At 50.7% G+C, this 24,877-nt stretch overlaps 1 protein-coding gene across 2 annotated transcripts in view; it reads right to left on the minus strand.

Annotated features, from left to right (window-relative positions):
* Positions 1–651: 651 nt before the first annotated feature.
* The window catches only part of Tmem132e (transmembrane protein 132E), a 58,230-nt gene continuing 34,004 nt past the window's right edge, over positions 652–24,877 (minus strand). Inside the window, exons 2-10 of one of the 2 annotated variants that reach the window (XM_028759384.1) lie at positions 12,078–12,535; positions 11,605–11,807; positions 9,729–9,875; positions 9,301–9,493; positions 8,412–8,555; positions 6,249–6,454; positions 4,166–4,454; positions 3,415–3,606; positions 652–2,708 (exon numbers count right to left, since the gene is read on the minus strand). In XM_028759384.1, the coding sequence (XP_028615217.1) occupies positions 1,659–2,708; positions 3,415–3,606; positions 4,166–4,454; positions 6,249–6,454; positions 8,412–8,555; positions 9,301–9,493; positions 9,729–9,875; positions 11,605–11,807; positions 12,078–12,535 (2,882 nt within the window). In that variant the 3' untranslated portion in view covers positions 652–1,658. Of the gene's footprint in view, positions 2,709–3,414; positions 3,607–4,165; positions 4,455–6,248; positions 6,455–8,411; positions 8,556–9,300; positions 9,494–9,728; positions 9,876–11,604; positions 12,536–24,877 lie in introns of both variants that reach the window. The other variant, XM_028759383.1, reaches the window with a different exon arrangement.

Raw genomic sequence — 24,877 nt, forward strand, 5'->3', positions numbered from 1 at the left:
CAAACCAAACCAAACCAAACCAAAAACAAACAAACAAACAAACAAACAAAAAGTCTAGCAGTTACTGCAACCCCAGTCTGCTTCCATAGATCCCTCCTTTCTCAAGATGGCTACTATAGCCCTGTGTATGGGGTGGCCAGCTACCCTGGCAGGATCTTCTGAGTTTCAGGGTTCCTACCTGGCTTGCTACCTATGCTACGTGGTTTCTCAGGAGCCTGGGAGACCTTGTGCATGTTCTCAAGCCCAGAGGAGTTCTTTCCATCCAAAGTCTGAGCCACATCCAACAGGGCTTTCCCCCTGACCCACAGGTAAGAACAGATGCCTCCTGCCACAGTGGATGTAAAGAAAGACTTCCACCACGCCGGCAAAAGAAACAGAGATGTTCTGGTGGGTGTCAACATACCTGTCTTTCTTGTCCCTTTTCCCCATAAAACCTCTTTCCTGAGCCAGTCTCAAGGCCAGGTTCTTCCTTCTTCATTGATCACTGAAGACTCCCAGAGAAGACCCATATTTGAAGGCCACCATTACATGGTACCCGCATGTCTTAAGAGACACACCATGTAGGAAGAGGACACAGCCCTTAGGTAGCCAGTGTTGCCCCATGGTGTCCTGTGGCAAGCATATAAGGAGGAGACAGAGCCAGCTTCTATGTACTGTCTGTTTGCAGGGAGCTGCTGTCCCCAACCCAGGCCAATGCCTTCCATTTATTTATGAAAAACTGACACAGTGGTGGGTAGAACCCAAGAGGTGTGGCTGGGGAAATGGGCAAGGCGCTTGAGCAATAGCTTCCTTCTGCCTTCACCCACCCCATGGGCCCTTGCAGTACTCCCAGTCGGTCCCCTCCATCTCAGAGATGCTGGCTGTGGTTGCCTGCCCTTTGGTGTGGAGGGAAACAGGAGTGAGCAGAGCCCAGGCTAAGGCGCAGTAGTGTTGATCTTGCTGTGGGGACAGGCTGTACATCACCTGCGCTTGCTGTGTGGGTGGGGTTTGGCCAGAGAAATATGAAAGCCCCTCTTACTTGAGCCCTCCCCCAAGTCTAAGGAGCAATGGAAGCCACAGGAAAGTGCCCATTTCACACTGGACCCTCTGCAGTCAGCTCCATGCTTGGGAGACGCCCAGAAACCAGCAGACATCACAACTGTCCCCAACTCTCAAATGTTCTGTCTGCAGCAAGATCCTTGGCAAGGCGGGCAGCCGCCACTTCCCACCCTGCAGGACGGAAATCCCTGAATATTGGTTTAAGAAAAGTCTTTGTGCAGCCTGTGACACAAAACCCCACTAGGGTCCCCTGAACAGGGGGCACCATGGGGACATGAGAGGCATAGCAGGGCACAGTGTGGACCCACCTGGCCCCAAGTTTGGCCATGGCGACACAATCTTGGGGCAGTGGGGATGTCTAAGATGGAATGAGGTTTGGAAGGGGTGAACAGGGCTGAACTGTCTCCCTGCTTGACGCTGGGTTTAGACAGAGCCTTCCACCTGGAAGGGGCAGAAGGTCAAAGTGCATCTGGCCACAACGGGCCAGACCAAAGCTGCAGTGGCAAGGACTATAAAATCCATTCAGCTGCCCCGAGTCCCTGTGAGCAAGGTGGGTCCAGGCTGAATCCCAGCCAGAGGCCCCCATGTGTGTAGGGATATCCTACCACCCCAAGTCACCACTATGCAATGTCTTTGATTCTGCGCATGTAATTGTGCAGGTCCGGGGGCGGAGTGGGCCGCGTGGTTCCGGCTACATCTGGACAACCCCAACCCAGGTCCTCTTCATCCTCATCCTCTTCGCCAGCAGGCACTGAGTCATAAGCCAGCTCCTCCGAGGGCAGAGTGGTAAAGGTCGTGAACTTGACCCTCTTGCGCTTAGAGGTGGGTGAGCTAGCAGGGTCCTCCGTCTGGTCCCTGGCTGAGCCCCCAGAGGAGCCATCCCCACGGCCATGCACCTGGCTCTGAACGCTGGTCTGTGAACTGCCGCTGCTGTGGTGATCACCATGGCAGCAGGCAGGCACGGTTTCCAGCGCGCTCCCTGCAGGTGGTGACAGCTCACCTTGCACCCGCAGTGGCTGCCCATTGCCCAGGAACACCCAGTGGTGAGAATGGTCCATACTGGTCTGGCCCTCGGGAGGGATGCGCTTGTGCCGGTATCGCAGCACGAATACGATGCAGTTGATGAGGAAGACAAGAATGGCAAGGCAGAAGACCCCCAGCAGGGCGTACATACCAATCTCTAGGTCTGTCAGCCCTCGGGGCATCTGCAAGAAGCCGGTGGGCAGCGGCAAGAAGTCCTCTGTGGGTGGCACAGGGCCGGCAGTGCCCAATCCAGGGACTTCACCGGCAGGAATGGCAGTGCCTGGTGGACCAGCTCCCCGGGCTTCGTCCTCGCCCCCACCAGGCCCAGGTTGGCTGGGCCCTGGGTAGTCATATGTGGGATCCTCCTCGTCCCGCCCAAAGTGTACCCGCAGGCCCACAGGAGTAGTAGCCAGCACACTCTTCCGCTTGGTTTTCTGGCAGCTCTCTGAGATGGTGAGCTCCGCACGGAGCAGATCTCCTGCTCCCTCTGCTTCCGCCACCACCAGTGGGAAAGCCTTGTCCTGGGTCACAGTGGCGACCCGCTCGTCCAGGCTGTTCACTAAAAGCCCGTAGTCCCGGGGACTGTACAGAGAGAGCGGGGCTGTGGTTCCGTCACTGTAGGAGAGCCACAGACTCAGCAAGGCTTCCTGAAAGAAGAGAGGGGAAGGGAAGAGATGGGACAGGAGTCATGGCTGGTCTTACCCTTCTCTGATAAATACCAGCTCTGCCTGGTTCAGTACCAAGACCTTTTGCCCCCTCTTGGGTTCCTTGCACTGGAAATGCCAGGTGCTAGCTGAGACTCGGGACCATCGCTGACTGACGTACAGTGTGAGGCCCCTTGCACTCAGGGGAGGAGAATAGAGACTAGGGCTTCCAGGTCTTACCTATCACCCTGCAGGTCCCCCTCTCCTCTTGACCTAGACGTAAGCTCCCCTTTGGAGTTTACCTCATCAGCTACAGAGATAACCCCACATCTCTCTGTCTGACCCTTGACTAATAAAGCCCAGGAAAAAAAAAGAGAGGGACCTGGATCAAAGAGTAGGGGACAAGGGACCCCAATGACCTGAGACCATCCACCATCCTTCCCCTACAGCCAATACTTATATTACATAAGTGGAGTTTCAGGGATGAGTTTGGAGAATGCGGAGGAGAGACCCCTCTGAGAAACCAGGAGAATACCCTTAACAGGGAGACAGGGACCCCCCCTCACCACACACACACTGCCACCCCTGTAAAGGAGTGGGTAGTAAGCACAAAACTCCTTGTATAGCTAAAAGCCTGTCTTTAGGTTGATGGCCCAAGGGTGCACATTTGACATGCTGGTTGGGGGAGGAGTTCCAGGGAGTCAGTTACCTGCTTGATAAAGCTGAGGGTGGGCTGTGCAGCTGTGGTGGCCAAGATGGTGTGGCTGCTCCCAGGGCTGGGTCGCAGGGACAAGGTGAGACTGGCCACCACCTGGGCCTGCAGCTGTGTGATACTGACCTTCTCCTCCGTCACTGTCAACAATGTCTCCCCCAACACAGCCTCGGTCAGGGGGGATACCACCTAAGACAGAACAGGCGGTGGGAAGTAGCTGGGAAGCAGGTGCCTGGCTCAGGGTCCCCACCCAAGGGGGATCTCTCAGCACTGAGGGGCCGGAGTGCGTAGGACTCCTGGTTTTCACACACAGGTCTGTAAGAAGGGGCAATGAAGAGTCAAAGGCTCCCATGGGCCAGGTAGAAGTGCAGCCACAGATAAGAGAGGGGAACAATGAACAGGAACTGGTGTGAGCTGCAGGATCAATTCTTTTATAAACAAAATACATCTGTAGGCTGTGGTCATTTATAAGCTTACAGATGGTGGATTTCTACTTGGCCATCCCACTGTCAGAGCAGAAGGCAAGAACTGAATTCTTAGACCACCCATAGGTTTCTTCTTGTAACTCAATAGCACCCTTTGTCTCTCCACTTGGAAGGCACAAGCTCAGGCAAAGGGGAAAAACAGTATTTCTTAGGGGCCACTGCGGTGTCTTTCAGAAGGTCCTGGGCACACCTGAGTTCTCTACCTGCAGGGAACCCAGGCTCCCAGGTCTACCATTTTGTATCTGGATAGAACCCTTTCTTACCTTAAAGGGTGTGGTGCCGGGCTCCAGTCCTGCCAGTGTGTTGCTGTCCACCAGGTGGGCCACTCGGGGGTCACCCACCCGCATGAAGTCACTAACCAGGTCAGTGACCTCCACCAGCCAGTCAGGGCCCAACATGGTGACCACCTGGTCGGTGCCTTCAGACGATGTCGTGTGAAACTGGGTGAAGACCTGCAGGGTGGCATGCTGGTATTGCAGAGTACAGCCTCGGTTAGGACTCTGTCTCCGTTCCTCTTCCTCTTCCTCCTCATCTTCGCTCTCTCGAGCTGACCTGGGGAATGCTGAAGTCAGGGCTAGGGGATTAAAAGTACTCAACCCTGGCTCACACACATCTCTCCCCTTGAACTTGCCCTAACCTCTCTGGCAGCCTATGTACAAGCCCTCCTTGGCTTATGCCTTCTATGACTATGCATAGAGCCAGCCATCCCAGCATTTCTCTTCTGGAGAGATTTCTTCTTTCACTTTTGCAACCCATGCCTACCAACAGCTGGCATTCAGTCTTAAGAGTGAGTGTGGCACTGAGCACGCACATGGCACTGTGCTGAGCCTCAAACTAGTGCAAGAAGGGATCCTTGTAGCAAGCTCAGCTGATGTGTCCTGTGGTCACAAGTGGTACATGAATGTGATGAAGTCTGATGTGTAACTGGGGAGATTTCCAAGCAAAGGGTAGAGGCAAAGTCAGTTTCTTCTTGGTGCTTCTATGTATTTACTTTTGGAAGGCAAAGGCAAAGTCTCACAGTCCAGGCTCACACTCCCTTGAACTTCTGGATACTTCTGCCCTTACCTCGACTGGTAGGACTGCAGGCATGCACGATCACACCTGGTTGTGTGTGGTACTGGGGGTTGAAGTCATGGCTTCATGCATGCTAGGCAATCATTCGATTGCATGAATTACACCCTTAGTTCTCTCTCCTTGCTCAGAGCAAGACAAAGAGAAAAGAAACAGGTCATTAAGCAAAGGGGAACCTGGACTTAATGATTTAGGAAATCCTTAGCCTACACTGCTTGGAAAAGATGCTACAGTCAGGGAGACTCCCTGCCAGGAAGGTCTGCACTAGTGCTTTGGTAGAATTAACCAACTAAGACATCCACTCGCACAGAGGTCTCGTTTACACCTGTTTTAACTAATTCAACCCTCACCCCAGTCCTGTAAAGCATTTATATTGCCCACTTCACCGTGAGGTTGCATTACTAGTGGAAACCAGGCTACTTGGACAAAGGGCTTACTACACCCTTAGTATTCAAAGTAGCATGGCCCTCGCTCTGCAGTTGGTCAGCAATGCAGAGTCACGAGCCTGCCCCTCCCTGAAACAGACTGCACTCGGACAAAAGCCCCAGCTATGCAAAGCCACATTCAGGCTGGAGGGGCCTTGATGCTGTCACTGGTTTTTCAATCACCGCAGCTCCGAATGCAGTCCAGCTCTGCCCCCTAACCCCGGCTTCTATCCATAGCTCTGGCTACCCACACAGCCCTGTTGGGCTCCACTGTGGTAGGTCTGAACGGCTGAGTGTGGTATATACACTGCCCACAGGCAGGCACTGAGATGTGGAAGTCTGCATCTTGGCCAGGGAACTTGTCTGAACCTGTGTGTTATGGTGAACCTGTGTCCAGCCAAGGAGATGTAGTGTGTGTCTGATGCTATTTGTGTGGGTGTGCCTGGATGGGGGTCATGGGTGCAGCATGTGCCACTGTGTTTGAGGGTGTATCCAGTCCCCTGGAGCCTACAGGTCCCCAACTGACCTCTATCACTTGTTCTTGAAGACTTAGCTCAAGAAGCAGCGTTTTCAGGAAGTCTGGCTTGATTTCTAGAGAAAGAGGGACTCCCTCCCTCACACCCCTTCATTTCTAGTCCACAGAGACTCATATCATACTCTGGAATGTGTGTATGAGAGCCTGGCTGGCCATGCTATTCTCACATCTCAAAAGTTTGCCAGTGCCCCAAATACAGTAGCTGCTCAATACAAGCGTGTTGGTTTCACTGTCACAGACCGTGCGCACCCAGGGCCTTACACACATGCAGATTGGACTGCTGTCCCGTGTTTACACTATGTGCTGGGGCTGTACCTTCTGTCGGGAAGGATAGGCACCCTCCATCCCTTCACTTGGCTGAGGCGAGCATCTGAGAGCTCGATGTGCAGAGGTAGCTTGGGGACCCAGACTGTCATTTCCAGGGGGGCACTGAGGACATCATAGCGGAAGGTGACTCTGGCGTTCATGGACCCTCGAGACTCCTTCCCGCTTACAAACACATAGTCACAGCTGCTGGACACCTGGGGAAAGGCAGGAACATGTAGCACGGGCATAGCTTGCCCTGCAGGTCCTCCTGTGGGGCAGTTCAGGGTACTTGGGTCTGACTAAAGAGCCAAGGAGGCTGCTGGGGAGGACATGGAGATGACTGCTAAGGGAGAAGCTTCCCAGAGCTTCTCTACTGCAGCATGCTTAGGGCTCTGGAGCCAGGCGTCTCCTCCACCCTACAGGGGATGCTTCACTCTTCAGAGTGGTACAGAAGAACTGGGGTGAAGGACAGGTCCCTGGTTCCTCCGTGCTATGGTAGCATGCTTTGCTAGGTGAGTGGGCAGCTGGCTAATTTCAAATGAAGGGCTGTTCTTGGCAGGTTTGGTGGAGAGGGGACAGGGAGAAAAATCTGGAATGAAGGAAGCATGAGCACAGGTGGGTGGATAGTGGCTACTGATACGCATTGCTTCTGCAAATATGGGCCCACCTGGCTAGCAACCCCATGCCTAGAGGCTCCCTCATGAAACCTACATGCCTACTGGAGATGGTGTTGCTCAGAGTAGTGTTCGATCTTTCTCACGGGGCTATTGTCAAGGCATCAGGGTAGGTACAGGTGTCTGAGTGTACTTCAAGTATCCATGTACACACCTGACAAACCTTAGAGTGGATGCCATGTACACACATACCTGGATAATCCCATCAGAACACACCTTGGGGCACCTCTATGAGTCTTGGAAAAGTTATCATGTGACCAGTGAGCTGGCTACATCCCAAAGCCTCTGCAGTGGTCTGGGTGTTGGATTATACCTCGTGGTGGTTGGGATGAGAATGACTCTCATAGGCTCATATATTTGAAAACTTGATCCCCCATTGGTGGCACTGTTTGGGAAGGATTAGGAGGTGTGTCCTTGTTGGAAGAGGTGTGTCACTTGAGTCAGCACCATACTTGCCTACTGGTTGCCATGCTCCTCACCATGATGGCCAATGGAATAACCTCCAGCAACTGTCAGCCTCCAATTAAATGTTTCCTTTTATAAGTTGCCCTGGTGTCTTGTCATGGCTATAGAAAACCAAGACAGCTCCCAATAAACTCTTCTGTAAGTTGTCTTGGTCATGGCGTGTTAGCACAGCAATAGAAGAGTAATTAAGACACGTCTCTGCCACATTTATGGGGCCATGAACCATCCCAAACCCTTGGTGGTTAGCTTTTTGTATCATCTTAGCAGTGAGGTGGAGAAAAACAAGAATGTTCCTTTCACATCCTCGAAGGCAGGGGATTCCAATCATAAGCTAGAAAGTTCCACTAGTGGCCTCCATAAAGAAACCGTTCATTTAGAAGTCTCTGAATACTGTTGTTGTCCTAGTTATCACAGGATGGGGGAAGGTGGTGGCTGAGACTTACTGTATACAGAATCTTGGGAGCACCTGAATCTTGTCATTAAGTCAGATGAATGCTCTGTATCCTGGGCTAGGGAGGAGATGGACAGAGCTGGTCCTGGAGAGCAGTTGTGGGTAGGAGGGAGTCACAGATGGAAGGATCATAGGGGGCTTATAGGTGCTGGGGTATGTCAGATCTTCTATTGCTAAGGCTGTCTTCCTTACTCCAGATTCTCCACCCTGTTAGCGTCTTGCCAAGGACTCAGAGACTATCACACCTTGCCTTATTTGCATCTCTTATATACAGGGCTTGAGAATGACTTGCTGGGTTGGGCTTAGATGTCAACACTGCCTGTTCCCTTCTGGCCTGTCCTATTTTGCCAAGATGCCTACCAGGTTTGGCTGGAGTAGTCCTTTGATCTAGGAGAGGGAATACAAGTCTGAATGGAAATATCCAAGTCTGTGGGACTGAGTTGTTCTGACACTGGGGTGCTATTTAGGATGGCAGAAAGGAGGGGGCAACTGCTGGTCCATACCAGGGCAGAGGCGTGCCTCATTCCAGGATGACCTGGAAGAGCTTGGGGGCTCTGCTCTCCCTCCTGCCAAGAAACTCACCTTGATGATGTCCTCACTGTGAGACTGGCACTCCACTAGATCAGAGACATCCAGGACAAGGCCAGTCACCTCGATAGCAATGACCTTGACAGGAATGGCCACAGTCCGCCCTGTCAGGATGGCAGTGTTGATGATCTCTGTGTCCTGCAGGGAGGCAGGGTGTTAGGTGCTCTGCTTGCTGTGTGTTTCTCTCCAGGGACACGTCACCGATTTGCCCTGGTTCCTGGCTGCTACCACCACTCAGATACCTATTTTCCTTTGGGAAAATGGCAATGCCTCTGCCTACTCTCAGGCTCCTCCTCAGATGATAGGCCCAGATGGATTGCTACCAGAAGCCTCCCTCTGCATGCAGGGACCATCCCTTCCCCTGAGCCAGAGCTCTCAGAGTGACATCAGCACATCCTTCTGGCTGGTCACAGCACTCTGGGTGGGTCACAGACATCCCGCCAGTCTTCCATTCCACGGTGCTGCCTACATCCACTGCCTCTTTGAACAAACCTCCCATATTCCTCCTCATGTATTTTTTTCCCTCTGGGATCTGAGTCCTTCTGGAGCACATTTCTCTCTTTATCTCAGATGGAATGAGCATTTCCTATGATGAATTCCAAGAACTTAAAGGAATACCCACTGTTCAGAAGAGCTCCCCCCTAGCAGCCCCTTTCCAGAGAATTCTTCTCTGATGACTTCACCTGGGGCAGCTCTGCATTTGCCTCCCATGAATGTGTACACACCAGATTCATAGGCATTTCCTCAGAGGTGGTCCTTCTTCCCTGTTTCCCACCTTGCTCCTTCCATATGGACATATGCTCAGCCCTGCCCAGTCTCACCACACATGCAAGAAATCACAAGCCATGTTGGGGGTGTTTTTTTTTTTTCAGGGCCTGCTCACCATGGCTAGGGGCAGGATGGCTTGTACATCCCTTTGGATGACTGTCAGCTCAGTGACGGCTCGCTCCAGGTCGGGCAGGGCACTGTGGCCTCGGTAATCGATGTGCCACATGATCCTCCGCTTCACGGACTGGCTGGTGAAGTTCTCCATCTCAAAGTCCAGCTGCAGGATCTCCAGGGGTCCCTGACCCTCCCTGCAAAGCAGGGCAGGAGTGGAGGTCGGAGGGCAGGGCTCTCCAGCCCTTACAGGAATGTGCCTCATTCCTCCGCCTTTGGAGTCTCCCCAACCAAGCCGAGTAACCCTACCCCAGAATCCTTCTTCTGATTCTCAGAAACTGACTGTCACCAGCACTATGAAAACGTCCATCTTTCTCCATGGAGACTAGCTACCCAGCCCCCAAGGGCCTGCTCTGCAGAAGTGGAACTCACCAAGGGGGTAAGGGTGTGCCCTGGGCCCAGGCCACATCCACGGTGGCTGTTGAATGCTTTGCCCCAGTTAGCAGCTCTGAAGTCACATGCCACTGGCCACTTCGTGACTTGGTGCCTAAGAGGGTCACACCCTTCTTGGCTTTCACCCTGGAACAAAAATGAGGAAAAAGAGCCAGAGGGTCAGGCTTTGATCCAAAGCTTGTTCACTTGGTCACCAGCCCTAGGCTAGACCTAAGTGAGGAAAAGAATCTGAACCTGGAGTTTACACTTAACATCGGAGTGATCTGTTCTCTAAAGCTGAGACTTCGGAACTGCCATCCCTTCTGACTTGTCGCTGGCTTAGCCGCTACTCAATCTCTTCATACATCAGTAACACAGCCTCTACGCACTCTCAGAATTTTCTCAGGACGCCCATTAGGACTTACAACACTCATTGCTTTTACAGAGACAGATCTTACGTAGGCCAGGCTGACTTCCAACGTGCTATATAGCCAAGGATGGCCCTGAACTTCAAATCCTCCTTCCTCACCTCTGTAACCCTAGGATTATGAGAGCACAACATGGTACCCAGTTTATGGGTGCTGGGGAGGAAACCCGGGTTTCATTCATGCTAGGTGAGCACTGAGCTACATCCCCAGTCCTACAACCTCATCTTTTGATTGACATGAGACACAGCAACACCGAGTTCTGCTGGGGCAAGAAAGAAAAACATCCGTCCATCTTCACTGGGACAGCTTTTCAGACAGCTAAGAGGTGGAGGTGTCCTTTGAGTCTACAGCTCCTGCCCCTCCAGTTGCTGTTTTTTTTTTTTTTTACCATGATTTCAGATGGCCTTAAGGCTTCATCACCCTCCTCTAAATGCAGGTGAGATGAACCCTGCGGTAAATAGGTTTCCACTGTGCCTTAATTCCTGCTGTCTAAAGACAGGTTGATGACCTACTCCCTAAATCTACATGCTCTGTGCCTGTTACTGCAGCCCAGGATGGCTGGTAAAACCCATTTACACTTAAGTCTCCACCACAGAATCAGGTAGGAGACTCTATGGAGATTTGTGAGCTTTGTGGGAGTGCGCTGAAGGAGGGAGTCCAGAAGGAAGTTGGAGGCTCAGGGTGATAATTCCGTTTCTAGACATATTGCTTGTGCAGGGAGCCTGTTTAATGTCTTCAGAACCCCCAACCTGACTCAAATCCATACATTCCCACTAAAAAAATATGATGTCCAGTGAAAGAGGATATGATTATGGCATCTGTGAATGCATATTCTCTGTATAGACAGGGCCAGGCATCCCAGCTCCAGGAAGGTGTCCCAGAAGCACATCTCCTGTTCATCCCCAGGGCACCAACTCTTAGCTGCTTTCAGTCCTCCATGTCCTAGACTCATCTGTGAAATGGGCCAGTTACACCAGGTTGTGCCTGAGCACCCTTCCAGCCCAGATCCTGTCCTTCCCACATGCTTGTAAAAGGGCTCGTATTTACTCATGTCGCAAATCTTTTTCTATGAGGCACAGAGCAAGAGGCAGAAGCTGTGATCTGGGGACATGACCGATTCAGTGGAAAGAGGCTCTTGTCATCAAGCCTATCCTGAATTGATTCCCTGGAATCCACATAACAGAGGAAACCAAATCCTGAGAGTTGCCCTCTAACCTCCACAAGAGGGCCATACCAGACGGGCCTCACTCATACAAAACAAACATGTAGATTAAAAAAAAAAATGTTGCATTGGACAGTAAGGACCAAAAGGCTCAGAGATATCGTTAGCTGTTTTGGTGAGCTGACCCTGGAGGAGATGGGATGAGGATGCTGAGGTCCTGCAGAGTCAGAAACGCACTTGACCTGGGCAGGGGAAGGGGAGCCCCTCCCGTTCCCAGACCCCTTACCTAAGTGTGAAGTGCTCCACACTGGGGCTGGCAGCTGAGGAGGAGTTGGGTGCCAGGTAGAGGAGGATGCTGAGTACCTCTCCAGGCCTGAGTGGCCGGTCCGGCAGGCGGATCATCAGGTTGCTGTCTAGCCTGTGCTCCTGCACAGCCCTGCGCGGCGGAGGTCGAAACAGGCTGATGCTGCCGATGCGCAGCAGCGGGTGCTGCGTGGGGCTTTCGGCGCGCGCAGCCGCTCCGGGCCCGGGGCCGCGCCGCGCGCTCCCGCATCCGCCCGCCGCATCGGGGGCGTGCAGCGTGTAGTAGAGCTCAACCTGCTGGCTCTCGGCTGCCGCCTCCGGCTCCAGTCCGTCGGGGGACTTGCGGCGGGCGCTGGGCGGCGCGGCCGGGGCAGGAGGTCCGAACCAGGCCAGGGGCAGCTCCGCGCGCACCAAGCAGGTGGCCAAAGCCCCGCCCAGGCGACATGAGCTCCGCACCTCGCGTGCGTCGCGGAAGGCGTGCAGGCGGACACAGGGCAGCCGCTCGGTGACCCCAAAGTCGTCCCAGTCGCGGCCCGCCACATAGAAGAGCACCTGTGCTACGGGCTGCGAGGAGGGCACTCGGGCGCGTACGATGAAGGCGCGCACCTTCCAGTTGACCGTCAAGCGCTCGGGGATGTCCAGGGTGCTGGAAGGCTGCAGAAGCTCCCGCGCTACCACCTGGCTAGTGCTGAAGGGCCCCAGTGACACGTTGAGGACCGGCAACTCCTTGGTTTGGAACACTACGAAGGGCTCCGAGCGCTGCAGGGAGCCGTTGATCGCCGCGGGCGTTGGCGGTCGCGCCTCCTTTAGGAAGAAGGCCAACCGGGTGTGCGACAGGCGATAGCTAACTGGTAGTATCGGGCTGGCCTGAGGTCCCGGGGGACTGGGGCTGGCTGGATGAGAGCGGCTGGCGGCTGTGGACAGAAAGCACAGACATCCAGAGTGGTCAGATGAGGCCTCTGGGAACCTCATGGCAACTCCCCACCCCCAACTTCATCCCATCTCCTGAAGAGAGCCTTCAATGAGGTTTTATCCCCTGGTGTCCTTAAAACCTGCGAAATTATGGGTCCCCAAGATGTCTCAGTGGGTAAAGAAACTTAATGTTCAGCCTGACAACCTTCTGAGTTGGACCCCCCTGGATGAACGCTGTGGAAAGGAGAGACTTGACTCCTGCCAAGTTATCTTCTGACAATAGGAGCACAACCTGCCCCCCTCCCCAGAAAACAAACAAGCCAGCAAGCAAGCAAACAAACAAACAAACAAAGCGACCTTGCAAAATAAGTAAATGGTCGCTACCTCAAAGTGTGGGTGTGAGGACCTGCCAAAGTCCTGTGCACAGAGGGTAGCTGCCCAGGCTCCATTCTGGCACAGAGGAGTGCTGACTTGTGATCTTTGTCACTGTATGCTGCTGGGATGGCATTCAGCCCTTGTCAAGCTTTAAAGCGTCTGCTCTTCAGATCCATCTTATGAATAGCACTGCGATCTCTAAACACTCAATCACTTGGATTTTACAGATGAAGACTGAAAATGAAGGTGCATGTCACCCCCAAAGTACGTGGGCAAAGCCCAAAGCACAAAACACAAACCTGGTGTATGACTTCTCAGGAGGGCCTGTCACCCTGATTCCCTCCTAGCACACACTATATAACTGGGAGACTTTTGTCTTTGGTCTCCCGACTACCCAGGAAGCTACCTGGTTCTAACAATTCTGTCTTGGTCACTGCTGGATCCTGTCCCCTGTCTCCCTTACCCAGTGCTGGTCTCATTTTGTGCTGATAATGACCCAAAGCTGCTCAACTGGATTCCTCCTCCTCCCCTCACCCCGTCTACCTCCCCCCTTCTCCTGGGCACAGATGGGACAGACCACGGTGTCTCTCCCTGCTCCATTCCTGGGACAAAGAAGGACCGCAGAAGTTGGAAGTCCTTCTGTATGTCTTCCTGCAAGCTTTCTGAGTATTGTTCCTTTCGAATCAAGAGGTTAGAATGCTGATGGGTGCCATTTGTCATTAGCATTTGAGAATTACAACATCATCATCAACATCAATAACAACAAACCCTGGAATTTGTGCAAAACAATGCAGATCTGTTTAGGCATTAAAGTTTCTCTTGCTTGCTTTCACAATAAATTCTCAATTTACCTGGTCCCTGACAGTGACATTCAGTGTCTTTGACATGTGGCATCAGGGGTAACCTGGCCCTACTGTTCCTTCCTAGCCTCAACTTGTAATGGGACACCTCCCTGTCATCCTCTCTCCTACAGCTTCTCCTTGTTCCTATTTTCTTCTTCCATTTGACTCTCTCCTATACAAACAGGGTCCAGCCTCAATACCACTTTCTCCAGGAATCCCTCCAGGATGCACCCTCCACCCTGTGCGATTTCTTTCTCAGAGGACTTGCCTTGTGTGGTGGTTACTTATGGGGCCTAGACTAAGTAGATACCTACCTATGAGCCTTCTGCCAGTCACGAGCACTCTACCAAGAATGACTGCAGGCTCCCCCATGTCGGTCAGTGGAGACCCCGGTCAGTACTTGGCATGCTATGCAATTCTCCCATATTCATTGTTTAATCAGCATCCTTTAGACCTTGTAAGATCTAACAAATACCCACACCAGATTCCCCACAAAAGTTGTGAAGTCCAAGAACCACGCTCTCAGGTTCTGGTGTCTCTAACCTACCTAAAACCCGGTTTAATTTCCTAATTCAAAGGCTGAGGTAATGGGACTGAGGAGATGGCTCAGTGGCTGAAGTGCTTGTCAGGCAAGCATGAGGATCAGAGTTTCCATCTTCAGAGCCCACACAAATGCTGTGCTCAGGGCAACCCACCTGTAATTCCCACCTTGACAGGTTAGGACGGGCTCCTCAGGGCAAGCTGGCTAGTGAGACTAAGCGTATGGGTGAGATCTTACCTCAGTGAATAAGGTGGACGAATGATCCAAGTTGATTTCCAACATCTAGCCTCTATACTTATGTATGCACATGTACACATAAACCATTCTTTTATATGTGCCCATACACATGGAACATGCATATACATACATGGGTATCACGTACACACACATAAAAAGTGGAAAGAAAAATGTTAACTGAATCTGACATGGTGGCTATAATTTCAGCACATAGGAGGTAGCTGAGGCAGTAGGATGGCCAGTTTGAGGCTAGCTCTGGCTACATAAGAACACTGACTCAAACCAAATAAACAAGGAAGCAGAAACAAAAACAATAGACTCTTGCTGAGCCCCAGAAGGCACTATGGTGTGAGGTGCCCTTGATCTCTCAGGGCTTCTCTCCAGCAGCCCATGGGACCTGCTTGGGATACCACTGGTCCACGGAAGCCAATGATTTCTCTAAGCTGCCTTCTTCAGTCCTCGGGGTTTCACAGGCTCTAACAGCTGATCCTTGCTGGACCCACTGCTCCCTGTAAGAAGTCCTGGTACTCACTGGCACAGAGGATCTGAGATAGGATCTGGGAGGTGTTTGTGGAGATATGATGAGCCCTTCTGCCTGGCCTTAGGTCCCCTCAAGCAGAGTAGCTTGAGGGCTGGCTTCTAGACAGTGTGGGAACTCAGAGTGACAGCCTGAGTAAGGGTCCAGCAGCCAGCCAGCTCTGAGAGCAGCAGGAAGGCAGTGACTAGACACTAGCAAAGACTCCTAGAAAACAGGCCAGTGGGTCTCAACCTTCCTAATGACCTTTTAACATCATGTTGTGATATTAAACCATAAAATTATTTTTGTTTGCTACTGTTATGAATCATAATGTAAATAGGCTTTCTGATGGTCTTAGATGACTCTTGTGAAAGAGTCATTTGAACCCCAAAGGTGTTGTGACCCAGGGGTTAGAACTGCTGCTCTAGACCAGGGGCCCCCTGAATAAGTGGCTTCTCATTTTGGGTCTCTATTTCCACTTCTGAAACTGCCGAGGTTGAAGGGACTCTGGCCACACTGAGCGTGGTGAGTATGGCTCTGGCAGGCCTTGCTCTTCTCTCCCGTTCCCTCTGCCTTGTTAAAAACCATTAGATTACATTCCTAAAGCTAGCCATCAAGGTCTATTCCCTTGTTTGACCCCATCTTCCTCCTGAGGCTGACTATCAAGGTCCAGCAATCAAATCCCCCTTTGGCTCATCTAGCTAACATGTTTAATTAAAATTAAATACCTTATCCTAACACGGGGTTTCCCTTGTACCTTTAGAAACTGCCATTTTCTATGGGTCATGTCTGTCTCCTATCCAGAGGCAGTCCTTTGTCCCTCTGGGACAAATACCCCTGCCCCTTTCTCTTGTTCCCTTCCCCCATTCTCTATCTCTTGTCTTTGTCTCTTATTACCTGTGTCCTCTGCTGGGACAAAAGTTTCAGTCATGCCGAGAACTTGGTTTTGGGGTTCCTGAGCTGATACTTTTCCAACATCAACTACAACCCTAAAAGGGCTTCATGAGAGTGGGGAGAATGGCTTCAGGAGTGTGGGGCACTGCTCTCTGTGAAAGGCCTTAAATACTGTGGTTATGGTGAGTATGCACCATGCTTGTCCCTATTAGCTTGGAGAAGCAACAATCAGTGTGGGCAGTGCTCTGATGTAGACAGGGAGAGCCAGGCAGGGTGGAAGGTCAGAACTCTGACCCTGCCCTTGCCAACAGTCCCCAGGAGCCCCCACCCCATCCCCAGAGGCTGCTAAGTGGCACTTAGTCCCATTTGCCCCCTTTACTCTCTTCCAGGCTGACCATCTGGAGCCTTTGGAGGCAGCCTGGGAGTGGAGGCCACCAGACGGACACTGGACTCCCAGGGGTATGAAGGAATTGATCGGGATCAGTTGCAAGTCACCTCTGCCTCCTAGGGTCAGGAGCTAGCCTGGCCAAGTCCAACCATCAGATCTTCCAAAACACCTTCTCTGCCCCATGAATCTGAGGCACCCTTTCTGCTTCAGGTGTGCTTGAGCTGTTCCCTGGGATGGAGCCCCCTCCTGGGTTGGTGGTCATTTCTCTGCTTCTTTCCTTTAGTTGTGTAATGAGCTGTCCCAAGATCAAAACGTTCCATCCTGCCGGGGAGCTCCTTAAGCAGTAAGGTAAACAGCTAAAAAGTAGCTTCACAATTCCCTGAGACTGACCAGATTCTCCAGGCCCCTCCCTGCCAGAGGGACAGGTAAACAATAAAGGTAAGCCACCCTCTCAGAGGAAAAAGGGGATTGAGCTGCCAAGACTCAGACAAGCTGCACTCTGCAGAGAAAAGCTGCAGAGAAGACCAGCTGCCTGCAAGAGTCACTTGGAAAGGACACTCTCCAACCTGTTGAGACTGCCCCAGGCTCCCAGCTCCCTCCCTCTTTTACAAATAGGGTCTCAAACTTGCTATGTAGCAGGGGATGCCCATGAACTCTTTATTTTACTGCCTCTATTTCTGGAGTGTTGATATTACTAGTATGTAGTATATACTGGTTGGTTTGTTTGTTTCCTTTGTTAGAGGTGCTGAGCAGGGCACTGAATCAAGGGCTTCCAGCATGCTAAGCAAACACTCTCCTAACAGAGCTGTATCTCAGACCTAAGCACAGAGAACCAAAGAGCCTTTCTTGGTTTAGTTCCCTCATAGGCCTGCCACTCAACTAGCTAGGTGTGTTGTACAGAAACACACCTCTCCTGCCCACGAGAACTTAGATCTGTGTCAAGACAAGGACATTAACAGGTGTCCTGTATTACTCAAGCACATAGGGCATGGCCAACACATAGTAGGCCCTCAACCAGTGTTCGCTGAAAGGATGAAGTTCTCTGAACAGTAATGAGCTTCTTGTTGGTGAGGCCTCCAAGAGAAGCCTGGGTGGCCCTGGGGGAGGGCTTCAGGCTCTGGGGCTTAGTGGCTTTTATCCTCTTTCAGTGACCTTGTGGATAGGGACACTATTCTGAAAGAGGACTGCCAGCATTCAAGCTGATCAGAGCACTGCTGTTTTCCTGTTTGTGGTATGGTGGTCCACAGAAGTGCTTGTCACCCTGGATAGAACCGGTCATTGCATCCTGCTGGGGCCCTAAGGTCTTCTCTGTGGTAGAATAGGGTTGGTCTCTGGTTCAGATCTTGTGTCTTCACCCAGAAGGAAGTTGCTTGGCCTCTAGGTTTCCCTTGGGAAAAGTAGGAGAGGTTCTGGAAGTTTTTTGTTTTTGCTTTTCCTTTTGGTGGCTCAACAGTGGAGAGTACAGGAAGTGGGGCTGATGGGGTCACTAGGTCACGCGGAGGCCAGGGTTTCAGGGATGGTGGATAATGCCTCAGTATACATGCAGACATACATGGTTAAGCCTGAGACTTAACACAGCTCTAAACATTGGACTTCATGGAGCAAGGCACAGATCCAGAGAGTAGAAACACTGGACTCTGTCTCTGTCTCTGTCTCTCTGTCTCTCTGTCTCTCTGTCTCTCTCTGTCTCTCTCTGTCTCTCTCTCTGTCTCTCTCTCTCTCTCTCTGTCTCTCTCGTGTGTGTGTGTGTGTGTGTGTGTGTGTGTATTTGTGATAGTTTGTATATGCTTGGCTCAGGGAGTGGCACTATTAGAAAGTGTGGCCTTGTTGAAGTAGGTATGTCACTGTCACTGTGGGTGTGGGATTTAAGACCCTCACCCTAGCTGCCTGGAAGTCAGTCTTCCACTAGCCGTCTTCAGATGAAGATGTAGAACTCTCAGCTCCTCTTGCACCATGGCCTGCCTAGATGCTGTCATGCTCCTACCTTGATGATAATGGACTGAATCTTTGAACCTGTAACCAGCCCCAACTAAATGTTTTTATAAGAGTTGCCTTGGTCATGGTGTCTGTTCACATCAGTAAACCCTGACTAAGACAGAAGTTGGTACTAGGAACTGGGGTATTGCTGTGATAGGCCTGACCATGCTTTTGTTTGGAGGAATGTGGATTTGGGGACTTTGGAAAGCAGTGGAATGCTTTAAGTGAGGCTTAATGGGCCATCCTAGTAGGAATACGGAAGACTGTTGCTGAGAGTAATTTGAACTGTACAGACCTAGCCCAAGGGGTTTCCAAGGAGGATTTCAGTACGTGGCCTAGAGACTGTTTCTGTGGTATTTTGGTGAAGAATGTGGCTGCTTTTTGCCCTTGTCTGAAGAATCTACCTGAGGCTAAGGTAAAGATTTATATTAATTGCACTGACGAAGGTAGTCTCACAAAAACCCAGCAGAGACTTTGTTCTCTGGTTAAGTCTCATGAAGAGTATCTCAAACAAGTGTAGCAAGCTGAGAAAGGAAAAATATAACTTATATGGTTCAAGTATTAAAGGGACACCAGGAAGTGAAATGGAGCTGAATCCTGTGTTCAAGGATATGAAATTGAATTAAGGGAGTATTGATCTTGGGGCAAGATTCCATCCAGCCAGCTAAGTTTAGGTCCAGGCATGGTAGTACAAGCCTTTAATCCCAGGAGGCAAAGATAAGCAGATCTTTGAGTTCAAGGCCAGCCTAGAACAGAGCAAATTCTAGTGAAGAAAAACTTAAAAACCAGGCTTGGTTGAGCATACCTTAAATCCCAGTGCATAGGGGACAGACCTGCAGACTCTGAGCTCAAAGTCAGTCTATGGAGCAAGCTCCAGGACAGCCAAGCTTAGGCAGTGAAGGAGTTGGAAAGCAGAAAGCTGGTGATAATGTCATAGAACAAGGGGGCCATGTTCCAGCCCCAGCAAGCAGCAGAACTTGGCAGCTTTAGCCACGTGGCTCTGGCTTTAGAGTCAAAACAAGAGGTACTACTGGGACAATTGATGGTGGTTAGCTGGAGCTAAGAAATTAGTGGTGATTAAGAAGGGTCCAGCATCACTGAGGTGAAATCTTCTGGAAAGTGTTTTCTGAGAGCCCAATGAAGCTGTGTTCCAGAGATAGCCAAGGTTGTACCTCCTGCAGTAGCTCTACTTGGTAATGTGTAAGAGTCACCCAGGTGGTACTGGTTTTGAAGGCATAAAGGGGTAATGAAGAACAACTGAGGGTTGGCACTGTGAGAGGCCATTGGTGAAGGTGCAGCCTCAGTTGCAGTTGATGGCCCAGGACTGAAGGGGTCATGCAAAGGAGTTGAGGCTTGGCACCATGAAGAGAACCTATGAGAGGCTATTGGTGAAGCCTAGTTGCAGCAGAAGACCCCAGCGTATTGGAGATGCCAGTACTATGGGATGACCACCAAGAACAGCAGCGGGAGTGGATCAACCTGAGCTTACAATGCTACACGGTGCAGAGTTGGAGAAATGAAACCAGTGTTTTGGAGGAGCCCAGAAGATCATACGTGGATCCCTGACAGTAGAACAAGAAGCTATAACATTGACGTTGCCACAGCCATTGAAGCCACAGGCATGGGCTATCTGCTGAGGAAAGCTGCTAACAGGGAGTGGAACCAGCCCAGGAGAAAGAACTTTGTTGCAGTCAACAAAGATGAAAAAGGAGTTGGAGATCTGAAGACCACTTTGACATCAGACATGGAGATTCAGAGTTTAGAGTTTGCCCAGCTCGTTTCCTGTCTTGCTTTGGGGATTACAGTTAAATGACTGGATGAATCTCAGAAAAGACTTTGAACTTTGGACTTTTTAACATTGTTGAGACTTGCTATAGACTATGGGTACTTAAATGTATTTTGCATTATGCTATGTTTAGGTATGGCCCCATAGACTAATATGTTGAAGCCTATGGGGGCCAGGCTAATATGATATGTGATGGTTTGTATATTCATGGCTCAGGGAGTGGCACTATTAGAAGGCATGGCCCTGTTGAAGTAGGTGTGTCACTGTAGGTGTGGGCTCTAAGACCCTCATCCTAGCTGCCTGGAAGCCAGTCTTCCACTAGCAGCCTTCAGATGTAAGACGTAGAACTCTCAGCTCCTCCTGCACCATGCCTGCTTGGATGTTGCCAAGCTCCTACCTTGATGATATTGGACTGAATCTCTGAACCTGTAAGCCAGCCCCAACTAAATGCTGTTTTTATAAGACTTGCATTGGTCATGGTGTCTGTTCACAGCAGTAAAACCCTAAGACAGTATTTAACACAGGGTCTCAATACGTAACCCAGGCTGGCTTTGAACTTGGGATCCTTCTACCTCAGATTCCTGAGTTCTGAGATTGCATACATCTACACCTCTGTATCTGCTTTGAAATGTTTCTGGAAGACAGACAGATGTTGGGTAGTGGTAGGGGATCCACAAAGAGATATAGGTCAGTAGTGGGAGAGTGACAGGCGCTTTAGGGGTAAGACAGTTGTAAGGACAGCTGGGACCACACATAACATCTGTCCATAACCTTCAGAGTAACCTGAAAGCCCATACATGCCCCTGCCTTACGCATACATGCACATGCAGAAGCCCACCCATGCTTGTCTAACCCCTCAGTATCCCCAGCAGGTTGTCCACTGCATGATGCTAGACTCTAAGGTCACCCAGCTCTACTGTTTCAGCTGCAGTGCCTGACTCTGCCTTCATGTGGGTGGCTTCCTTTTGCTTTGGGTCTCTGGCCACATTTGGGTGCATGGGACTCTTTCTCTTGTTGGTATTTTCTGCACAGGGGATTCTGTCCTTTTTGTCTTCTGGTGGAAGTCATGAGCTAGACTGTGTCCTCCTAGTTCATATAACCAAGATCTGAAAGCTGCTGTTTGCAGAGAAGGTCTCTCAAGAGATCCTAAAGTATTGTGAAACTGTAGGGCCAGAGTGACAGATATTTTGTCATAAGGACTCAGTGCGCACGCACACACACACACACACACACACACACACACACACACAGAGGCAAGATGACAGGAGAGGCCAGAAGGAAGAGCCCCTCACTGCACTAGATTCTGCCCACACAACCTCTATTGTCTGCCCTTAGAACTGAAATGACATGTCTCAGGTGTCCAGGTCACTCACTTGGTACACCTTATCATGGTGCCCCTGGCAAATGAATACTTGAGAACTGGCTGCTTCTGCCCCTCACAGTCTGTTTCCTCTAGTAATGAATTGTACTATGTGAGGGAGGGAGAAAATAGGCTGGAGCTGTCCAGCTTTTGCACATGGGATGCCGGCCACCTGGGGCCATCCCAACCCCTTGCCAGACTAACCCTTGAAAGGATCTTTGCTAAAAGAGGTGGCCCAGGTCTATCGTCTGCACCACCAGAAGGATGAAGGAATGAGAAATGCCTTGCAGGAAGGGCATCCTATTTACCAGGACCCAAGGGAAGGCTTGCACATGCAGTGGGCAGCTCGAGAGGATGCATTTTACTCAAGCTTGGCAATCCCCAACTCCCAAAGCTCTTCTTTTCACTGATCTCTCTGTGCAACTCCAGCTCTGAATCCAGTGTCAAGTTGATGATCAAAGGACTCCTACATTAGCTCCTTCTGTGATTATCTCCCTGGGACCAGAGGATGCTAGATCACATGCCAGGTGGCCTGTATAGAGTTCCCACAAACCACTTCCACCATTACACCCATGAGCCTGTGTTTTACTGCATATGCCTTTGTATCTGTGCTAGGATACGACAGGCAGGGCCCAGACTGGCTTTGTACAGTGCAGTGAGGCTCCCGGAGGATGCCTGACAAAAGTCTTACTTCCCTGTATGATGCTGAGAATGCATGCAAAGAGGAGGTGGGTGAGCAGAGTTCTCTCTCTTCGTTTTGGCCTGGCCTTAGGCACATGGGATGTTCGGCACATGGGATGGCTATCTCTTTGGGCACCAAGGCTAACCCTTTCCTCTTTATTGAATGCATAAATAAATCTTGCAGGAAGCTCAGGGTTGGGGCCATTGGCCGCCTCCTTGCATCTAATCAGGACCAGATGCCTCCTGCCTCTACCTCTAATTGTCCCTAAATTAAAACTAATCACTTTCAAAAACAAAGTATCATTAAGCCTTGGTGAGTTTGAGGCAGTAGAGCCCAGCTGTGCTCATGGGTGCTGGTCTGTATGCTAGGAGATGTGTGTGTGTGTGTGTGTGTGGTGTGTGGTGTGTGGTGTTTGGTGTGTGTGTGAGTGTGTGTGTTCTGAGTTAGAATGAAGAATAAGAACAGGCAGGGCCTTGAGACCCAGGCAGGCCAGCAGGTTAGGATACCAAAGGAGAGTTCTGGACTTCTGAACTTCTGTGTCTACCCACACCCTGGACATATGTAATTGGCATCATAGATTTTTTTTTAATAAAAGAAGGTAAGGACACCAAAGAGGCAGATTCTCATGGTCTAAAGGCAGTAAAGATGACAGTTAATGATGACAAATATCCAGAGCCCGTCACAGTTCCTGGACTAACGTGCCAATGGAAGCCTATTGGTCAGACCTGTGAGTGGATTCACGCATGGGTGGATGAATGAATGACAGGGGGCAAGAACCACCACGGAGGCAGGAGATGACCTTCCTAGGGGCCACGTGTTCCATGCTCAGGGGACAGCGTGGAGCCCGTCTCCAGTCCTATGCTGTAAAGCTGGCACAACAGAGAGCTCTGTCTGCAGGGAGGACTGAGCCCAGACCTGCTGTCTTTGGGTTGAACAGTGGGTTTGGCTTGGTAAGGTCGTTTTCTGCCCTCTGTGACCTATGTCCCAGCAGGTAAAAGGAAATAACCAATGGCAACAGGTGTCCCTGCAGGCAGGCTGCTATGGGGAGAACCTTGCTTTGGAGAAAGATCTTTCAGCCAGCCAGTAAGTAAATGGCATCCACTGTTTGCAAGGAGTTAAAGACACAGGGTGTTCCCTTCCTCCACAGGAACAGTGTCAGCCACACAAACTGTCTAGGAAGCAATTTCAAAGTATGTGCACTGTCCCTTCCTCCCCACCCCCGGCCTCAGAGTGAAACAAAGGTCCTGTGCTTGGTGTGTGTTAGGCAGCTGCCTGACACTGAGCAACACTCCAGCCTCAAAGTGTGTTATCAAAGGACTGGGGATGCTACTCACAGCCCAGCTTAGCACAAGCAAAGCACTGGGTTCAATCTGTAATAACATAGACACACACACACACACACACACACTCATGCACTCATGCAAATGCAGAAAAGTACACTCATCATCATACATACATAAATTATCTTACATAACTTGATCATATACCTATACAGTCACAATCATACACATGTGTGCACATGATCACACACACACACACACACACACACACACACACACACACAATCACACACACAAACACAATTTTAAAGGACTTGAAACTATTCACATCCTTTTTCTCAGCAAACCCTCCCTTGAAAGAGTACAAAGCAGGACCGTGATGAGGATTACAGCAGAAAGATGCTTGCAGCCATGAAGTGCTTTCCCAAGAAGACAAAAATCAACTTAAGATGTCTGAAAGAAGGGTTGGGTTAGAAGTGCAAACGTATGTAAATAGATACCTGGATTGTGTATGGATGATGTTTGCAAAGGGGTGGTTCCTCAGAGGAGATGCTCAGGATGACAAAGCCTGCAAAGTACCAGGGACCGTGCGATTTGTCTGCAGATGCAGATGGATGAGAGAGGAGATGCACCAAGATGCCAATGTGTCATCCTAGGACGGGCTGATGGGGTGATGTCATTTTTCTACTTTATTCTTTTATGCATTTCCCAGTTGTTTACAATGAACACGTGTGGCTTATAAAATTGAGCAGAAAATGATAGATGCCTTTTTTAAATGAAGAAAAATGATAAGCTGTTCTAAAGGACTTTCAAAAAGGAAGGGAAAAAAACCTGTGTGGCTCTGGTGCTGTACAAATTCATATTTAAGTGACAATTCTGACACTTCTAGCTGTGTGACCTTTGGCAAGTTGCTTACCTTCTCTGAGCCTCCACTTCTTTTATCTATAAAATGAGAGTCATAAATAAATTGGTGTCCTCAAGGCTGGAGCTGGCGAGCACACTCACTTCCTCCTGCGTTTATTCATTGACATTCATTGGCTACTTAGCTTGGGAGGAGAGAAAAGCTGACTGACCCTGTTTCTTCAGTACTTAGAGCACTGTGTGGCCAATGGCAAGCATTCTGTCAACTTCTGTTAGGTTAAATGGGAGAAGTTAAGAGGTGACAGGTGCATAATGCAGGGTCTCAAGAGGCACAGAGGCTGGAAGGAATACCAGCTGTTGGGGACCTAGAAGCCAGCCAGGAGGTCCCGCCAATGGCCTGCTGTGTGACCTATGTCAGGGCCAATCCTCTCTCTGGATCTCAACCTCCCAACCTGGGAGAAGAGGCAAGTCCTGCTGAGTGCCACATGGGTGAGCCAGGGAAGTCTGTTCCGAACAAAGTGGAGCTCAGTGGATGGAGGAAAGCTGTGACAGCTGGTTCCCCTCTCCCAGGCAGGGTCACTGGGTCCCCTCTCCCAGGCAGGGT

This window comes from Grammomys surdaster, unplaced genomic scaffold (assembly GCF_004785775.1).
Source record: "Grammomys surdaster isolate TR1022 unplaced genomic scaffold, NIH_TR_1.0 126278, whole genome shotgun sequence".
Lineage (NCBI taxonomy): Eukaryota > Metazoa > Chordata > Mammalia > Rodentia > Muridae > Grammomys > Grammomys surdaster.